The following is a 21,158-nucleotide window of genomic DNA, read 5'->3' on the forward strand; positions in this document are numbered from 1 at the left end:
GTACAACTAGCACGGTACATAACATTAAAAGGAACAAACATAGCATATCAAGTGATGTAAATGGGGTTGACACATATCTCACAGAATCTGCACACGTCTCTAACAACATGTGGTATAAACATGTCGAAAATTGATAAGGATATGACAAGGGACAACGGCTATGTGTGTTCATTGATTCCCTACGCCATGAGCGCTTCCAGAACATTTGTTGCCACAGAAGTGCCTGCAACAACTGCTGAACGCTCGCTACACTTAGCATTATTCCAAACAAGGAGGAAGGTTCCAAGGGAAAAGGGTGACACTCCGGTGGAAATCAAGATCAACATACCCATACGAAAACAACTTCATCAAAACACTTCCCATGTATGATGATTCCTGGCAACAGACTAAAGGACTCAAGTAGATAGCAGAGGGACCAGAAAAAAGGGAAACACAAGAGGTGACGCTGGATTACCTGCCATGCGAGTGGTATGCAAAAGAGGTTGCCGGCGAACCAGGATGCTGGGAAAGACCACTGATACTGATATATGGAAAAGTGTTCACAAAGGATGGATGGGTGGACGGAGTTGTAGGAAGCAAGATGCTGACATTGGCCAAGTCACCTGTGATGAAGGTACAAGAAGAAAATGAGAAGTGCTATAAAGAATGGACGAAGAGTGCTGCATTGGTAAAGTGGCTAGATAAAGAAGAGGAGCCAATAATAATACTCCCACTGACAACAACGACACAGTGTGTTACCAGCATGATGGAGAAATAGACGTTGGAACAAATGAAGGTTGCAAGAGAATAGTGAAGCTTCCTGAGGGGGGTGCAGGAACAGCTGTACTAATGGATCACTAATGGGCCTGTGGTGCAAGAGCATACAACAGCCTGCCGCCAATGTGGGATGGAGTATGTACTATGGTACACATCAACGTACCATCACTAGTGGTACCACAGAAGCACGTTAACTTAGAAAATTTCCCGAAAATGGATGAAGGAAATAAAAAGGAAAAGATCACCGAGGATGGTAGGAGGGAAACAAGAGAATGACAGTACGCCTTTCCAGAGTGAAGAGGCAAGGAGAACCACTGACAGGAAACTACCTATGGGGAAAATTGGAGACAGCCCTGAGTGACATCCCACCAGCACATAGATTATTCAGCAGAGCAGCAATGTTCTTCTCCTCCATCATACATCAAGGGGTACAAGCATACGCTCATGCCAAGTGGTTACAAATAACTAGGTGGGAGCTGTAGGGGAGGAATGGCCACGAGGCCCTCCTCACCTACAGCTCCCTCCCCAGGTGAGGACCATGGCTCGGTGGGAGCACCCTCATGCCACCCGGGCCCAGGTGGAGGGGGGTTCACCCGCCGACGACATTGCCCACACGCACCCTGTCTTTGCATTTACCGAAACTTAAGTTAGGCCTAGACGCCATCGTGCACAGCAAACATGGTGTGAGTTCAGCACACTGTAACGAGGCCCCCACCTTTGGAGGGCCTTTCATGCATCTCTGCCGCCTCAGCAGCCCTGGCAGATCCGCTGCGAGCGCGTTCCCATGAGAAAGTCGGAGATGAGCTAAACCCGAGATGCCAACACGGCAACATTATATTAGTAACAATGTGATATTGCACCCCGTATGACCCAGACCGCAAGGCCGGGGCAACGGGGAAAAAAGCTGAAGCATCACTATCTGAAGAAGGTAGAAAATAGTTCAAGTATTGGTGTTAATGAACTACCTCTGTTTAAAATGTGAACGAACCATAAAAATGTAACGTTATATGATATCCCTCCAGGTCTGGACTAATGCTGCTATAACCACGGAGAAAGATGTTGACCAAACGTGTAACCTCTATTTGTAAAAGTGTTTTTCAATAGTATGTAGAAACTTGAACTCATATATGTTTTGAATCACCCAAAGCGGCGGGCATCAATCTCTGTAGGCCATAACCTAGATATCCCTCGTATAACGTCTAATGTACATACAATACGCACACAATGTAGTGAACATAATGTTAGGTAATGAAAAGGTACTGGAACCGACTGTATTAAAGAAATGTGTAACGAAAATGAAATATATATATATATATATGTGTGTCTGAATAACGTTAAAATGAGGCAGAACAGTATAAAACTTCTGCATTCACTGATCAGCAACGCACGAGGAAAATACCTTTGTGAGTATATGCAAGGTCATTCCCTCTCCCACCCCACCAAGCCTGCCAGATAAAAAAGCTAAGACTTGTGCTGCGCTCCCTCACCTCCCCCAACCAAGCTGGCGTTACTTCAGAGAGTCAGAGGCCCCGACGCCGCAACCAAGGCCACAGCCCGCCACCTGTGTTATTTACAGCACGGTAATAAACCCACGGATGAACCCACTGATCTACCAGCACCCTCTCATAAATCCCCACGAACCCCCCCAAGAATCCTGACCCCGTGTAAGGACGACCCCCATCATTGGGACAAGACACAGAGACCCATCTATATAATAACTTCTAACGCAGCAGACAGACATGTATCACTCGGCCCAGGTCCCAGAGCCCCGTCCCGTGACCTAAAATACCGGTCAATAAGACTCAGGTAAATCTCACCCCAACCAACAACCACCAGACCTCTCACGAGGTGCATTCCTCATGTGTTGCGTTTATTTTATAAGATAAGCTACGGAACAATTTATTAGTGAACGTAAATGTCATTTTCTGAATAACTGCAGTGTGCATGGCCTAGGGCAACTAAGACAGGAAAGGTATTCATCATTGTCACAGGCTGCCCCAGCGCACCAACACCGCACGGATGACCTCAAGCCGGCCTGCCAGGCCCAACCCAACCCACGAGGCTGACCAGTGACGTCGTCTTGCCAAGACCAACCATGCTGCAGCAACACCTATAGTTAGTCGACGATACCCAATCCCAATTAACTTGTGCCCCCTATAGTGTTTAGGTGTTGATGACGTTTTCTGTATTAGAAATACGCCTGTCTTTGCTATTGTCAGACAGAGCGCTCTCGTAGGTTGCAGAGTTCTTTGCATGCCTTATCCTTGGATAAACTCCCACTTACGCTCACCCGCACTCTGTCTTGGTCTTATTCCCACTACGGGAGAGTCCCTTATTGTCTCTCATTGCGGGGAGGATCGTGCTGAATTGGGGGCGCTTCCTTTCAGTGGTGACCCCGATAGCGTGATATCTCCAAACTATTTTTCCTAACTCCTTCTTAAACGACCCCCTTGTGGCACGAGAATCTCCGGTCGAGAAGGGATACGCACGGTGAGCCGTCTCCGGGAGGCCGCCCGCCAACGGCGACCGGCACAATAAGAAGTGCGCACTCAATGAGAAAGGGTACGGGATCCCGATTGGAAAAAAATCCCCTTTGAGTGCCGCTCGCCGGAGCCAGGGGCTGACCGTTGAGTTACCGGTGACGCCGCCTGGACGGACCCAGTTTCGGAGAGTATCGGTTCAAGACGGGCACGTGAGTACCGAGTGCGAGTGATCGTCAAGGGGAAAAGAAAGGGAATTGGGAATAACAGAACGGGGACAGGTAGAGGAGAAGAATATCGGGGGTCTACTACAGACGGGTCTTGAAATTTTCTTTATTCTTTCTTTTGCATATGGCCATTAGGAGTAAGAAATAAGTGACGTGGTAGAAGTGACGGAAACCTAGCTCCGAGAGGGGGTGGAAGGCGGCGCCGCATAGTACTATCTAAATTAGTACTGGGAATATATGAAGAAGTGAGAAATAAGTTATTGGTGTCTAGCAAAAGGAGACACCGGGAATATTTTTTAGTGATTGTGCTCTCTCTCTCTCTATTTCTTTTTTTCCATTTCCACGGGGTAGGGGGTGAAAATGAGAAGGGTATGAAGTAGTTAGAACATCTTAAAAAGTGGGGACTCAGTAGTGGTACGTACAGACGTGAACACAGTAACCTTAGTAGGGAAACAGGGACAGCTGGCTAGGGAGGAAAGGGAGGAGAAAGACAAAGAGTGTGAGTGGAAAGCATTGTGAAGGGTGCGCGCACCGTACGAGTGTGAGAGACGAACGGGTGGCCGCGAGGTGGTGTCAGAGAGTGTGGCCATAACCAGTACTTGATCAATTACAAGTGAGATCACATAAGAGTGCCTGGGAATGGGAAGGAGATGAGATATGGTGAGTGAGAAGAGATTTGTGCAGTGAATAACGGTGGGTGATAATTTTAAAGAGGTCCGCTCTTGTCTGTGCCATAAAGGAATACATACGCATATTTACAGCTAATAAAAGGTAACGAAAGCGAACAAGGTAGCGCTAGCGATTTAAAGGATGGGGGCTGAAACTCCCTTGTCACACATTTGCAAGAGCTTGCCGGGATATGCTGAGCGCATAAATAAATATCATGATCAATGGTTAACAGAATTGAAAGGGGAGGGGTTGCCCCAGATTTGGCCAGAAGGAGGGTCTTTTGACAAAAGCGTTCTTGATATGGTATGTACATGTATTCGCCTTAAGTATAAGGGAAAAAAATGGCAGAACAGGAAGGAGATATTAGATCTTTGGAGATTGTTTGAGGAAGTACCCCCACCCAAAGCTCCAGCTCCAAATATTGATTTACCCTCCACCACAGACAATCCACTAATGATCCCGCGAGAGGAAAAGGAACAGTTAAGTACAGAACAGCCTGCGGAAGTGGTTATGTTGTACCCAATATTACCTAAACCAGCCCCTGCAACAGGATATAGCGACCCGATTTATGTGCCTCCCCCTTCAACCAGCACGCCACAAAGACCAACTGCACCCCCACCATACGAAAACACTAGAGAGCACACCCAGGGAGGCACACAGAGAGTGGACATAGAGAAGTTAACGAGTGACTTAGAGTCGAGGCTTACAGTGGCACGAGATGAGCTCTCAAGAATAAAAGACATATGTGAACGCACAGCGTGCGCCCCCACACAATCTGGACGCACGTCTAGAGCGTCGAGCGAAAGTAGACAAATTGAGGAAGGATGGAAAAAGGGGGAAATACTGTTCAGAATTGAGGAAGAACCGACCAGGATAATAGAAGTAGGGACAGCAGAAGGAAGCATTGGTGATGTCTCGAGAGAGAGAGGGATCAGAGAGGATTTGTTATGTGATGTCAGAGGAGGGGGGGATGAGAGTGATAGATTGAGCATGGCAGTAGGAGGAGAAGGCGAGGAGCTAGATGGGGCATGTTCACTGGGGACTATAGAGGATGAATGGATAGGACGACTAAGAAATAGGGTGGGGAAGATGGCGTCATTAGAGTCAGCAGTGACCAAGGAAAAGGAAGCTGCAACGGCAAAAGGGAAATTACAACTACCATTACTCCACAGGGGAGGTGGGAGGCCGAACTATATACCGTGGGCTCAGATGGACAAGGCTAACTTAATGAAATTACTACCACAGCTGTCAGGAGGGGCAAGCAAGTGGATATATGCATTTGAAAAACATACCGCGGGTATACCGCTGGCAGTAGGCGATGTGAAAAGCCTACTAGTGTCCTCAGTAGGGGATCAGGCAGACAGAGTGTGGGCTAAAGCGGGTTTTCCAGCTGTAACTTTGGAGTGTGATCGCCATGATGGGGCTTCTTTTAACACCGTGCGAGCAAGGGTGTGGGACGCACTGCGGGAAACTTTCCCAGATACCCCTGATCTGCAGTCAGTAATGCAATGTACCATGAATGATGGGGAGGACGCTATGGATTACATTCTCCGGGTGCAGGAGATGTGGAGAGCGGAAACGGGTACGCCCTGGCACCAATCCACGTCTCTATTTTACTTCATCATTAAAAGAGGGCTCCCAAAGGAAGTGCAAAAGGCACTAGATAAAATAGCAGGTGTTGAGGCAAAAGGCTGGCCGGAGATCCAAAGCATAATAGTACACCATTGTAAAAGGATCAAAGAAAGAGAGAGGGAAGTAGCACAGAAAAGGTTGGCGGACGAGGCGAAGTTGGTGCAATCAAAATTGGTGAAGGTCGCAGCAGCGGTAGCGGGACTCCCACTCATACGGGAGGGAGAGGAAGGAGAGGAGGGGCAAATAGCAATACAAGGAAGAATAGCAGCGAATTGGGCAGGACAAGGGCAACGACAGTGGACAGAGCAGGAGCAGAACGGAGGTCCAACGTGGCAAGAGTGGGCCCCAAGAGGAGGAAGAGGTGGGTACAGGGGGCGAAGAGGAGGACAAGGGTATGGAGGAATGGGAGGAAATGGGTGGCAGGGTCCCAGAGGTCCACAGGGGAGCTGTTGGAATTGTGGGAGATGGGGGCATTACTCAAGGGAATGTAGGAGCAGACAAAACAACGGTTTCCAAGAGATAGAACAGTACGGACACCCCCATCCAGGAAGCCCCTACGGCCTCCCCATGGGACAATACCAGCAACCAGACAATGTAGTACAAAGGAGTAACGCACAACTACACGGACATCAATACCGAACACAAACCAGCCCACAGAATAATGACAATGTGCACTACACGCCTGGTAATACTTTCGCCACAGGAGCTAATGGGGCACCAGCCCCCGCACCTTACAGTGGAGTGTCAGTAGTTTCGGGGAATATTTTCGATCAAGGGGGGGCAATGAGACACCCCGCATAGGACAGCCCACAGAGAGCACTTGCGTGTCCAGTACTGTCTACGACCCACAATGCATCAGAGGAACCATTGATAGGAGCGCAGATAGGAGACAAGCAATTCATATTCATGGTGGATTCGGGAGCGGAGAAATCATGCATTAGAGAGGGCCGGTTCCCGTTATCTAATAGAACGTTAGAGACGCAGGGGTTCTCTGGGGCTGTAATTGAAGTTCCTTACACAGAGGTATTGGATGTGACAGTGGGGGGTAAAACAGTGAAAGCACCCTTGCTGTACTATGAAAACTCTCCCATCAACTTACTGGGGAGAGATCTCTTGAGCAAACTAAACATGACCATATCATTCACAGGGAGCGGCATCGTATGTTCAACGCCAGGCATATGCCCCCTCCGTATATTAGCAGTAATACACAGCCACACAACAATAAAAGAGATCAGAGGGGTACCAAGAAATGAGGAGATGTTTGTTGAAGGCATGAGAACATTGGCTCTCATAGTACCAGAACTAAAAAGGGTGGAGTGGAGAATACCAGCAGAATTCCTTTTTCGTCCCATAGCAAGCCCTGACACTGCTCTTGGGGAAGTACTATCATTGGATTTGCATGCAATACATGTATCAGCAAACAGAATATGCGTGATTGGTATTGACATGGAAGGGTGTGAGTGGCGGACAGTATTGTGTACAAATGCAAATATCCCCCTGAGAGAGCTCTCGGACGAGGAGCTATTTTCTGACACTGAGGGAGATGGTGAAGTAGTGATGGAACTGGCAATGCCCTGCGACATCGTAGTTACAGCCAGACAAACTAAAGTTGAACTAATGGCGGTAGTAGGAGCACCGCATACATTTTTTGATGAAGACATGAGTTCAGTACCCGCTAACTTATGGACTAATGGCCCCCACGATGTAGGGTTGCTACATGAAGTTCAGCCTGTGGTGATAAAAGTAAAACAAGGAGCAATACTACCCCGGGTGAAACAATATCCACTGTCGCGAGAAGCAGAAGAAGGGATCAGAGAGACAATAGAAGCACTGCTAGCACAGGGTATAATAGTGCCCTCAAACTCCCCATGCAACACATGCATTTACCCAATCAAAAAAGCGAAGGGGGGTTCATGGAGGATGATACAAGATTTACGCCCATTGAACGATGTGGTAATGAAGGAGTTCCCTTTAGTCCCGAACCCGGCGACAATACTGTGCAACATTCCAAAAATAGCATCACACTTCACAGTAATTGACTTAAAAAATGCATTCTTTTCGATTCCCTTGGCAGAAGAGAGCAGGTACTTGACAGCATTTACATTGGGAGGAAGGAGGTTCGAACACTGCAGACTACCACAAGGATATTGCGAGAGCCCAAGCATATTTAACAGGGTACTACATGAAGATCTGGGGAATTTGTCTGTAGAAAGCACAGTGATTCAGTACGTTGATGATTTATTGGTTTGTGCACAGGCTGAGGAAGAATGCAGACAGGACTCGATAACACTCTTAACATTATTGGCAAATAAGGGGTACAAGGTGGACAAGGGGAAGTTACAATACTGTCTGACGGAGGTCCTATACTTGGGTCAGTTGATATCAAAGGATGGCAAGCGAATTATACCAGACAGGGCACAGGCGATTAGAACAATTGGGGAGCCCAAAACAGTAAAAGAGATGCAGAAATTTCTGGGTATGTGTAACTATTGCCGAGCATGGATATTGGACTATGCGGCGTACACAAGGCCCTTGCTACAGGCACTGAAAGAAGCACAACAAGAACACAAACACATAGAATGGACAGAGGTGATGAACACAGCATTTAACTCACTAAAAGAGCTGATATCAAGCGCTCCAGTACTAGCAAACCCAGATTATGGGCGCGAATTCTTCTTATTTTCACACTGCAAAGGAACATTGATGACAGCAGTACTGACACAGAAAACATCTTTAGGGCACAAACCACTCGCTTACTATAGCGGCACCCTAGACGCAGTAATGCAAGGTCATTTCGCGTGCGAGCAATCCCTAGCTGCAGCCGCGTTCGCAATTGAAAAAAGTGCCACGATAGTAATGGGCTGCCCGGTGACACTGTTCGTGGAACACTCACTTTTTGCAATATTAGAGCGAACAAAGAGCACATTGACAACACAACGCGCCACAGCATATGAGATAATACTGTCCAGCGCTAACATCCATATAGTAAGATGTAAAACAGTGAACCCAGCCACATTCATCACAGAGGCATGCACCATAGAGGACATGCAAAACCACAACTGCGCCACGTACACAGGTGACAAAAGTAAGGATCAAGTGATTTTTGAAAATGCCCTGACCGAGGGTGAGGTGTATTTTGTGGACAGGTCAGCATCAATAGACATGGAGACAGGAGAAAAGCATGTGGGTATGGCAGTGGTACGATTAGAGGAAGATGAATATGAGATACTAGTACAACACCGCCTCCCATCACACTATTCAGCGCAAGCAGCAGAACTAATAGCGCTAATAGAAGCATTGCATGCCGCCAAGGGGTGCGCAGTGACCATATATACAGACTCAGCATACATGACAACAACAGTTCACGGCGGGTTGGCCCGGTGGGGGCGGAGAGGGTTCCGACGAGCAGACGGAACGCCAGTCCAGCATGCAGAATTATTGAAAGAACTGATTGAGGCCCTGCAAGACCCCACGGCAGTGGCCATCGTAAAATGTCAAGCTCATACCACCAATACAGATTTTGTATCTTTGGGGAACGCGGCAGCAGACGCCGCTGCCAAAGCAGCTTCATATCTACAAAAAGGTGAAATAGGAGAGTACATGTTGCACCACACAGCAAGCCAAGAAGTCCCCACAGGATACAACATGATGTCCACACAGGAGATAATAGAGCTGCAAGAGGGAGCTAGTGCAGAGGAAAAATTGCTGTGGACTAAGAGAGGATGCAGCAAATCACCGACTGATTTATTGTGGCGACAAGAGAGTTCAGGAAAAGTGGTAATGCCAATCACGCTGTTAGAAATAGCATTTCAACAACTACACTTTCCTGCACACAACACAAAGAAACACATAATGGCAGAGATACAAGAAGATTGGTTTACACCTTGCCTCCAGGAACACGTCACAAGGTTAGCTCTAGAATGCACGACATGTCAAATTTACAACTCAGGTATGACATTGCGTACACTAAGGGGTACGATACCAAAACCAAGTGGCCCATTCAGAGAGCTCCACATTGATTATGTAGACATGGGAGAAAGGTGTAACGGGGCTCGATACATGATTGTGGTTGTATGTCCATTTTCGAGGTGGGTGGAGGCAGGCCCTTGTGCCCGCCCTGACGCGAAGGGCGCCGCGAAGTTCCTAGTGCGGGAAGTGTTTCCGCGCTGGGGAATTTGCGACGTTATTCGCTCAGATAACGGGACGCATTTTGTTAATGAACTCTTTAAAGAAGTGACTACATTATTGGGAATAAAGCACAAATTATGTTCGATTTATCATCCTCAAAGTAATGGCGTCGTAGAAAAGATAAACGGCCTGTTAAAAAGCAGATTATCAAAACTTTGTTTTTCCCTTAAAAAGACTTGGATGTACTGCCTGCCTTTGGCCTTGTTTGAGCTACGAAACCAGCCAAGTAAGGATCACCATTTGTCCCCGCACGAGATCGTCACGGGAAGAAGAATGCACACAGCGCATTCGCCTCTCCGTGAGCGTTCTGATGCACACAGAAGCGCAGCAATATTGGGGGAGGAGTTCACAGAATACCTGCGAAAATTGACACGGGCAGCGCGCGTAATTTCAAAGCAACTAGCCCCCCCCTCGACAAAAGAGGAGCGGAACGCGACTGAACCAAACGGTTTGCCTGAAAAACCACTACAGCTAATGCCTGGGGACCTTATATATGTTAGAAGTTTTGTGCGGAGGTGGAACGCACCACGCTTCCATGGCCCCTATGAGGTAGTGTTTTGCACGCCTACAGCAGTAAAGGTTAAGGGCCTGCGATATTGGGTGCATTTGACAGATGTACGTAAAGCTTACAGCGCTGCGGAGAGTGAGGTGCAGGATGAGGCACAGGCAACAGCGGACGATAAAGTTGTGCGGAATGAATGATTTGAATTTCGTGTGCTTCATGAGATGAACAGTGAACACAATTAGCGCGCAACAAATGTCCTGGACTAAAACATGTACACATGTATATGTAAATTTTCTTTTTACAATTTTTGAAAGTTTTGCGTGGGGTTCTTTTTTTTCCCTTCCTGTACTATTTAAGATGTTTTTTATTATTGTTGTTTTTAGAAATGTCATGTTTTTTTTTTATTATTTATATATATATATAGTAAGTTACAAATAATATTGACTGAAAGCTACCTTGTCTGTCAACAAACCCCCTTCCTCACCCAACCCTATATTTTATCACCGAAACGTTACAATGTGGAAATGCTTACATGTTTGTATTTAATGAACTTTTGTGTCTCAAACAGGATTTATCATGGCATCGAATGGGCAGCCTGCAACTAATAGATATGTTAGATTTAGAGAAATGTTAGTGGCTAGATTAACATATTCATTTGAATGTGGTTTATCAATGTGTGCTATCGTGTTCTTCATCTCAATGTTTTGTCTGGTGTTACACTGGATTATAGCGTTCATCTCTACCGAGATGAACGAGGGGGGAGGGGGGAACAACACCACCCTTGCTCCTGGAACGAAAACAATTCCGACTGTAGGTATCAAAGAAGGTGATTTCTTGATCTGGGATGGATCACACTTTGTGTGGGGATACTATACTACACCACCCACTGCTGTCCTCTCACAATGGAGAACCAAAAATGTAGATAATGACACAATGTCCCAACCTGGAACATACAACAACCACACGATCCCTCCCGCCCCAATTTCAAACAACGATCTCTTGTTTATTAATGAGGATGGAAAAGTGATTATGATGACAGAACACACGTCCCTATATGAAGAATTAGAAAAGGGGGGTGGGAGGGAGGAAGGGGGGCCTGGTTCTTCACCTCCTATAACGAGAAGGTACAGAAGAAGGGAGAAAAGTAGGCGGAGAAGAGAGACTGGTGGAAAAGGGTATGATGAGTATTATGGGCTAGGGTTAGACAAAATGGAAGACCCACGACACCCTCACCAAGCAAATAAATGGTATGCAGATATGAGCACAACAGCTAAACAAACAACCAATGAGAGCTGTTATGTCTGCTCACTTATCCCCCATGCATCAGGCACACCTAAAGTATTGTTGCCACGAGAATTGCCCATTGTGGATGCCCAATGTCTCCTTCATCTCACGCTGTGTAGAATAAAGAACACTTTCCAAGCACACGATGTCTCTTTCAGAATGGTACAGAACAACAAAACGTGCTATTCGCAAGCGTCTGGAGTGATCTGCCTTAAAGAACCTTTCTTTGCAATACAAGGGACACTGTTTTCCGAAAGCAAATGGAAAGACGAAGAAGTGCTGTGCAAGGCAGAAGCGCTGAAAGGTGTCCAACCGGACAAGTTGCGGTGGATGGAAAGAACGTGCTTGCCAATATGGAAAGAACACATCCCTAAACTAACATGGGTAACAGCGATGGAGAAACCCTTCAAGCTACAAAGTGAAATACAAAACGAACTATGTTTCAAGGGAGAAGGAAAAATGGCAATGGGAACGAACACGAACTGTAACAAAACTCTCACCATCCCGGATATGAAAAAAGGGACAGCAGCATTAATGGACACCTACTGGGTATGCGGAAACCAGGCGTACCTGCACCTTCCCCAATCATGGAGTGGTAGCTGCTCAATGGCCACCTTGCACTCGACACTAATGGTGATTCCAGAAAGCCATATTGACAGAAGTAACATGATGAAAGGAGGCTTGAACCAGAATGCAGCTTCTCCAACTACACAAGCGCACCTTTATGTCCTGTCCTCCGGGGGGAAGGAAGAAGAGCTCTCAAGAAACAAGCGAGCCTCGAACTACATATCACAAGCATCATCTGATTTATTGGCACAGATCCCAGACAAGTATCGCCTGTTCAGCTCCGTGGAAACATTCTTTGCTTCACTAGTGTCCAGTGTCCAAGCAAGAGCAAATGCAAAATGGCTCCAGATCACACGGTGGGAACTGATCCAGTTGGCCAATGACACTGAAGAAGGGTTCAACATAATAAAGGTGGAACTACGAGCTCTGCGACTAATGACCATGCAGAACAGGTATGTTCTAGACCTGTTAACAGCTATCGATGGAGGTGTTTGCCGAAAAATAGGAAGTGCATGCTGCACGTTCGTACCTTCTGAAGACGCAGAAAATGGGTCCCTGTCCCACGTTATTGAAGCAGTACATAACCTGGGCGAGAAGATGAAAATGGAAGGTGGAGCTGAGGATAGCTCGTGGTTCGACAATATCTTCTCCTGGGTTCCCTCATGGCTTGGAGTGACAATGAAGTTCCTGATACCAATAGTGGTGATCATCCTTGTGATGTTCTGCCTGTGCCAGGTGGGCCTCCGATGTTGTGCTAATGCAGTCCCTAACGGTGCAATGATGATGGTGACAATGGGCAACTCCGGTGGTACAATTAAAGCAACACAAGAAGTACACGTGCAGACAGGAACAGACAACACCCCCAGGTACCAGTTAGTGCCTATGTGCCGTGACAAGTACATAGTAGATAAGCTATGGCACACCACGATTAAAGAACCACGAGACGTAGAACTGGAATGGTATGAGGAGGTCTGGGTAGATCTGGAAGAGACCGGCGACTGTATATATTTGACATGTACACCAGACGAGTATGCTAGGAGAGGTGAGAGCTTAAGGGGGGTGTGCAGAGCATGGATGCCTATAAAAGGAACCCCTGCATGGGATGGTGCAGTGTTAGAAGAACAAGAATGTAGAAGATTAGAAGAGCTAAAGAAATTCGTTACTTTAAGTAACGAAAGGGGGGAAATGTAGGGGAGGAATGGCCACGAGGCCCTCCTCACCTACAGCTCCCTCCCCAGGTGAGGACCATGGCTCGGTGGGAGCACCCTCATGCCACCCGGGCCCAGGTGGAGGGGGGTTCACCCGCCGACGACATTGCCCACACGCACCCTGTCTTTGCATTTACCGAAACTTAAGTTAGGCCTAGACGCCATCGTGCACAGCAAACATGGTGTGAGTTCAGCACACTGTAACGAGGCCCCCACCTTTGGAGGGCCTTTCATGCATCTCTGCCGCCTCAGCAGCCCTGGCAGATCCGCTGCGAGCGCGTTCCCATGAGAAAGTCGGAGATGAGCTAAACCCGAGATGCCAACACGGCAACATTATATTAGTAACAATGTGATATTGCACCCCGTATGACCCAGACCGCAAGGCCGGGGCAACGGGGAAAAAAGCTGAAGCATCACTATCTGAAGAAGGTAGAAAATAGTTCAAGTATTGGTGTTAATGAACTACCTCTGTTTAAAATGTGAACGAACCATAAAAATGTAACGTTATATGATATCCCTCCAGGTCTGGACTAATGCTGCTATAACCACGGAGAAAGATGTTGACCAAACGTGTAACCTCTATTTGTAAAAGTGTTTTTCAATAGTATGTAGAAACTTGAACTCATATATGTTTTGAATCACCCAAAGCGGCGGGCATCAATCTCTGTAGGCCATAACCTAGATATCCCTCGTATAACGTCTAATGTACATACAATACGCACACAATGTAGTGAACATAATGTTAGGTAATGAAAAGGTACTGGAACCGACTGTATTAAAGAAATGTGTAACGAAAATGAAATATATATATATATATATGTGTGTCTGAATAACGTTAAAATGAGGCAGAACAGTATAAAACTTCTGCATTCACTGATCAGCAACGCACGAGGAAAATACCTTTGTGAGTATATGCAAGGTCATTCCCTCTCCCACCCCACCAAGCCTGCCAGATAAAAAAGCTAAGACTTGTGCTGCGCTCCCTCACCTCCCCCAACCAAGCTGGCGTTACTTCAGAGAGTCAGAGGCCCCGACGCCGCAACCAAGGCCACAGCCCGCCACCTGTGTTATTTACAGCACGGTAATAAACCCACGGATGAACCCACTGATCTACCAGCACCCTCTCATAAATCCCCACGAACCCCCCCAAGAATCCTGACCCCGTGTAAGGACGACCCCCATCATTGGGACAAGACACAGAGACCCATCTATATAATAACTTCTAACGCAGCAGACAGACATGTATCACTCGGCCCAGGTCCCAGAGCCCCGTCCCGTGACCTAAAATACCGGTCAATAAGACTCAGGTAAATCTCACCCCAACCAACAACCACCAGACCTCTCACGAGGTGCATTCCTCATGTGTTGCGTTTATTTTATAAGATAAGCTACGGAACAATTTATTAGTGAACGTAAATGTCATTTTCTGAATAACTGCAGTGTGCATGGCCTAGGGCAACTAAGACAGGAAAGGTATTCATCATTGTCACAGGCTGCCCCAGCGCACCAACACCGCACGGATGACCTCAAGCCGGCCTGCCAGGCCCAACCCAACCCACGAGGCTGACCAGTGACGTCGTCTTGCCAAGACCAACCATGCTGCAGCAACACCTATAGTTAGTCGACGATACCCAATCCCAATTAACTTGTGCCCCCTATAGTGTTTAGGTGTTGATGACGTTTTCTGTATTAGAAATACGCCTGTCTTTGCTATTGTCAGACAGAGCGCTCTCGTAGGTTGCAGAGTTCTTTGCATGCCTTATCCTTGGATAAACTCCCACTTACGCTCACCCGCACTCTGTCTTGGTCTTATTCCCACTACGGGAGAGTCCCTTATTGTCTCTCATTGCGGGGAGGATCGTGCTGAATTGGGGGCGCTTCCTTTCAGAGCTCATACTGACAATCAACTCCACTGTGAACAGATTCAACACGATAAAAGAATAATTAAGAGCAATACGAATGGTAGCCCTACAAAATAGATATGTATTGGACCTCCTGACAGCAATGGAAGGAGGCGTTTGCGCAAGAATTTGAAGTTCATGTTGCACATTTATCCCTGCTAATGATGAAGGCAATGGTACAGGCAGTATCACAGCTTGCCAAGATGCACGCCATAATGGAAGATGAAGCAAAAGGAGTGAAGAAGGATGGTAGCTGGTTTTCATACCTCTGGCCCTGGATGCCATCTTGGTTATCAGACGGCCTCAAAGTAATAGCAGGATGTGTGATTTTAGGAATACCCGCTATAATGGGGATGAAGGTATGGAAGACAAGATCTAAACACACTGCTGAAGAAATTATAGGTATGCATGTCTTAATGCCAGCTGAGGACGACAAGAATGCAGACATTATCATCAAGGAACGTGAGCGACTGCGCCAACAAATAATAGAAGCAGACTTGTACCCACCGTCAATCAAAGTTGAAAACCCAAGAAACCCGAAGAGCTACGTTGGGAAATGGGTTTACTGCAAACCCGGTGGTGGATGGGTTTACATGTATTGGTCTTTTGAAGATCATGTGGACCAATACGGACCCTTGGCAGGAATAACGAAGGTATGGCGAGTAAGAGGAGACAAGAGAGTGTATAACTTTGTGGTCGACAAGTCGACCAGAGGGGGGACTGAAGAGGGAAAATGAGTTGCTCCCTTCCCCGATTCTCTGCCAGACCATGGCCTAGATCATCACGGCCCAAGCACCCATTGCGAGAGGAATTCGACCCGCTCACAGATGCCCCAGACGTCTACATCTACCGTGGCCATGCCCCACAGGGCCAGGGAAACTGCCCGTCAGTCAAGCCACATGCTGGGACCTCTGGCGAAGCTGTCATAGACCATATGGATCAACTCTACTAACACAGCAGCACTCAAAGCCACCATCGTTAGAGATGCCATGACAACATAGCCGACGGACAGTAGCACATGTGCCACCATGCACGTCTGGTCAGACCCACACAAATCTCACACGAAGAACATACTCACTACCATGACGTAATGGACCGTATACACGCATCGTTGTTATTTTTCACATAGGCTAAACCACTGCACCGCAGAAACGCAAGAAGGGATCGTGTACATGCTTGCAAATGCTTCATTGCCACTATAACTACTACGACAACCTAAGGCACTCATGTATAAGGACCCCTGCCGCTAACCGCGACCCCTGTAATGTGAACCATTTGCTGCCTGTCATGGATCAGGCCACAGTAGGCCTCAGCACCAAAGTAGGCAGCAACTCAGAAGCCGCAGGCCCAGAGCCACTCGGACAGAGATGCAAGGTGCTGATCATGCAGAACGAACCTTGACGAGAGCCCCACAGCCAAGGCCACGACATTACAAATTACACGCCGTGCGCTTGGAACCAAGGTTACGCCTGCTGTGGCTAACTGCCTCTCAGAGCCGAAATACAAATCAAATGCTCATAATTCTGCTCCAGCCATGGTCTCACCACACGTGACCAAGCCGACCTGAGGCGGTGCCAAGTAACACAGAAGCTCTGGGGTCTCACGTTTGGGACACAGACTGCAACAATGAAGTGACAAACTGGACACTGGCATCGGTGAGAAAGGGGCACTCCTGCAGCAAATGGCAGACCTGTCCATTGTCCTCCACTGACACATAGTCACACATTGTTTCTAACATCAGGTACACTGCGAGCTGGGAACGACGATGGTCCCAGGCTTGGGGGATTGCTGATGAACCAATCAGGGCACGGGGGGCTAACTACTGACGGCATCATAACCTAGCCAATCACTAACCTTTCTCATGTATCATTTTTGGTGTGACCATTTCTAGGGACGACCCAAGCATACCACCTGACCTCTTCTCCACCAACCACTAACTCACCTATATGTTCCTATTCTAACCCTATTACTCGGGGAGCCAACCCGAGGTGGCGTTAGGTTTTGGGGGTAATTTCCCAGGTGACGCACAATGAGGTGTCACACATGATGAAAAAGGGCCTGCGAGCCCACTCTTGTGAGATGTGTTCCCAGATGACCTATGATCCCAGAACCTGTCCCTGCTGTTTTTTAATAAACAGCAGTAACGCCTTGCTCTTGCTTGCGTCTCATACTCATTGGGGACTGCGGGAGGAGTTGGGGGCTCCCTACCCCCGAAGGTCCGTGGACGGCCCTACCGACCCCCGGGATATCACCACGACAGTGTGCTGGCATCTTAGAAGGGGTGAAACAGATAGGTATGTTTCCTTACTCAGCTGATGCAATTTATAAACGTTAGGTTGCTCTCTGCTGTCAAAATGGCAAAGTGCACCTCTGTATGCCCTTCCAATTCAACAACACCTATCATTTTAAGAAACAGAATGAGCACGGTTCTACGCGGTCACCTTCAAGTTACTTCTTCCCACTGCCACTTCTCTTCACACAGGGCACAGCGGTTCCAGTGTCAATGAACAGGCAACCACTTAACTGTTGAGCTTTAAAAGTCTATGCAAAAGGACAAGGTTAATTGCCGGCTCAAAGTTTGTCTCTAAAGAGCAAAACGCAGTAGGACAAATGCCTCCTCACGAGCTAAAACTCAAAGTAGGTGCTGTAATTATGCTACTACGCAATCCTGGGGAGGAAGGATAGCTCAGGAGCAACGTGTTTGTCTTGGAAGAAAGACAAAGCAGCGCAACACAGGTTTGAATTCCAATCCCGTGCATAGAAACCACTCGGTATTAAGCGTGTTATAAATTAACAATTAGAATTATAATCTTATGCCATCACAGGGACTCTGCAATGGAACAAGGTTGACAATTACACGTCTACAAAGACACATCATAGAAGCCCGTTTAACCGATGGAACTTAAATACTGTTCTTATACCGCGCATACCTCATTCCATCTGCTACAAATATGATTTTCAAATTCAAAACAAGACAGTTACTGTGACAAATTGACTTCAAATGTCTGTCCACATTTCATTCAGAGTTCTCTGCAGCTCTTGAAATACTGTCCTGGCGTTTTACAGAACTTCCTGAGGAGGGCCACCTTCATGCTCTCATAAACGGGCCTTTCCTGAGGAGTTAACTAAAGAATTGCATCAGTCCCTTGTTTCAGTAAGCGACTCATCAGGGCTGCACCCCACAGTACCTCATCCACCTCCTGTAGCTGAAAAACAAGCTTGAGTGCTTCAAACCAGTCCCTCCCCATTTTGTAAGCCTGCACCAAGTGTTTGGGTATGTGGCGCCGGGGCTTATCACGGGCACCCTGGTTTAAGCCACTAGAGGTGGATCTGTTGGTCTCCATCTCTTCAAGTTCCAGTTTGCACAGCTCTATGGTGACCATGTCCAACTGTTTCTGTTCCTCTAGCACAAGCTTTCTAGCCGCTACCTCATTAACAGCTGCAACAATTACAGGGCCACTTAGACACTTTGCTGAGGCCTGGGACCTGGAGGCTGCCGCACTAACTCACTGACACTCTATAGAGTGTTGAGAAACAGGCTTACCAGCTGCGGGATGGTTTGCGAGAAACACTGCTCATGCTGTCTTCCTCCTCTTCAACTACCCCTCCCGGAAGGTCTTCTTCATTCAGGTACACAGGATCTAACCCATCCCCTGGGGTCTTCTCCCCAACATCCCTCGCTTCTACCCAAGCTTGAAGGCTGGTCAGCAGCTCAGGTTTATTAACCTTAGTGCTGTGGGGAAGTCCCCTTTCTTAACAGAGGGCACGCAGGACATCCTTGGTCATGCCTTTCACAGTCTATATCAAGATCGATGATTATTTAACAATACCTAGCAGTGTCTAAACTTTGCCTGCAACAGTACTTTTATCGTTGGGTGACTAAATTGTGAGCAAGGCTCCAACTAGATTGCCTGCAACCAATGTCATGGACGAATCAACTTCCGATGCATCAGTGGTTCAGGGATGAATATCGTTTTCGAAACCATCAATCAGCCCCACACCTCTAGTGCACCAGAAAGGATCCCAACAGATTGGAAATACAAGCAAATTATAAATCTCCTTGTCCAATTATGGTAACGTGAATGGAACGGCAGTCTTATCTCTTGGAGGTTGTGGGACTTTGTTAAGTTGCAACACAGCGAAAATACAGTTATTACACAATATTAATCAGTAAATTAATACATCTAAGATGGTTTCTTCAAAAATGTGAACTTGCCGTGGTCTTAAAATATAAGTACCTTGGAGTGTACATCGAACACAAGAAAACATTAAGTACCATGTCATGTGAAATTAAATCAAAGTTGAGTGCCTTGATCTCACAATCAAAGATTTTTTTGAGAACATTCGGGAAGTTTTCATTGAAACATATTGTGTCGTTTTACAAATCTAAGGTAATACCGATTCTTTTGTATGGAGTTGAGGCACTGGTGCCACAGGATCGAAGGTTTTGGGACAGTTTAGAAGCAAGATATTGGAAAGCAGCCCTATCACTTTCGCCTGGCACACCGTTGGCGATCTTGCGATTTGAATTGGGATTGGTATCCTCATATTCTCAATTGTTATGGAAACACTGTGCCCTTTTGCGAAAATTGCTGGAAGGATTAAAAAAACCTACCTTCCTGAATGTTTTAGCTCAAAATTTGTTTGCATCGAAAAATGGCATGTCAAGAAAGTGGCGAAATCACATCTTGGATGCCACTTCCGATGCCTCTATTTCAAATGAACTTCTTTTGACCAACCCCGATTGTGCAAAAATTTAAATATATCAATTCAATTGGATTGGAAATATGCCACTATGTTTAAAACTCAAGGACTTTAACCCTGAGGCATTTGGTACCAAAAGATACAGAGTTATATCCGACTATCTGTTGAAATTTCCATCACATGTATGTCGACAGAAATTCCTAAGATTTAGATTGAATCAGTATGAGACAAAAGACATCTTGTTTAGAAGGGAACTAATTCCAAAGGAACAGAACTATTGCAGATTTTGTCTAATTAGGGATCAAAGAGAAACCTTACAACATCTTGTAATTGAATGTATTGCATTGAATGACATAAGAGTAAAATGTTTTGAGAAAAAACTGAGTGTTCAGAGCCATGTAGATCATGATGAAATATGGAATCTCCTGTTTTCTAACACGAGAATAACTGTACAGGTTGCAATTGTGCAATTTTTAAATATAATATTCCCTGATACCTGAATGTGATAATTAGGAATATGGATTAGTACATGAAATGTAAGCCGAGATGGTAGTATTCATACTTGTGCCTCATGTGACAATTGGTGAATGGATAAATATTGGTTGCACTGTATATATGGTATTGTAAAGTGTATGTACTGGATTGTGATTTTATTGAAAATTAACATGGAATATTTGAAAAGTTGGTTTACCAACTGTAACAAATAAATAATAAAAAAATAATAAAATAAAATTAATAAAATCACAATAGTTCAAGGATATTTGGTTTCAACACAAAGGGAAATAGGTTGTAAAATGTCACTAGGGGCCTTCGGAGAAGGACCAGGGGGACAGAACCACAATGTACCTTGTGCTTGGACAAAAAAAGGTAGCAGGGGCCCCTCTCTAGAACGAACACGGCACGATAACCTGTTCAGTGGGTATTAACCACTTTCAGAGTTTGCAGCCATCTGCTTTTTGCTCACAGTACTTTTCACAGATGGGAAATATATCAGTCTTTGTCCCACCCACATGGGCAGTCCAGCACCGAAATGCTAT

General features: G+C 46.4%; 2 protein-coding genes across 8 annotated transcripts in view; one reads left to right on the forward strand and one right to left on the reverse strand.

The window, feature by feature from the left end:
• Positions 1–13,628, forward strand: part of LOC138467824 (uncharacterized) — a 68,876-nt gene extending 55,248 nt beyond the window's left edge. The window contains exon 2 of the mRNA XM_069608093.1: positions 11,026–13,628. Within this exon, the coding sequence (XP_069464194.1) occupies positions 11,034–13,499 (2,466 nt within the window). The 5' untranslated portion in view covers positions 11,026–11,033 and the 3' untranslated portion in view covers positions 13,500–13,628. The remainder of the gene's footprint in view (positions 1–11,025) is intronic.
• NHSL1 (NHS like 1) overlaps positions 1–21,158 on the reverse strand; it is an 844,536-nt gene that overhangs the window by 266,124 nt on the left and 557,254 nt on the right. The gene's annotated exons all lie outside the window — the stretch shown is intronic.

Source organism: Ambystoma mexicanum, chromosome 4q, assembly GCF_040938575.1.
Source record: "Ambystoma mexicanum isolate Mex_15411 chromosome 4q, UKY_AmexF1_1, whole genome shotgun sequence".
Classification (NCBI taxonomy): domain Eukaryota; kingdom Metazoa; phylum Chordata; class Amphibia; order Caudata; family Ambystomatidae; genus Ambystoma; species Ambystoma mexicanum.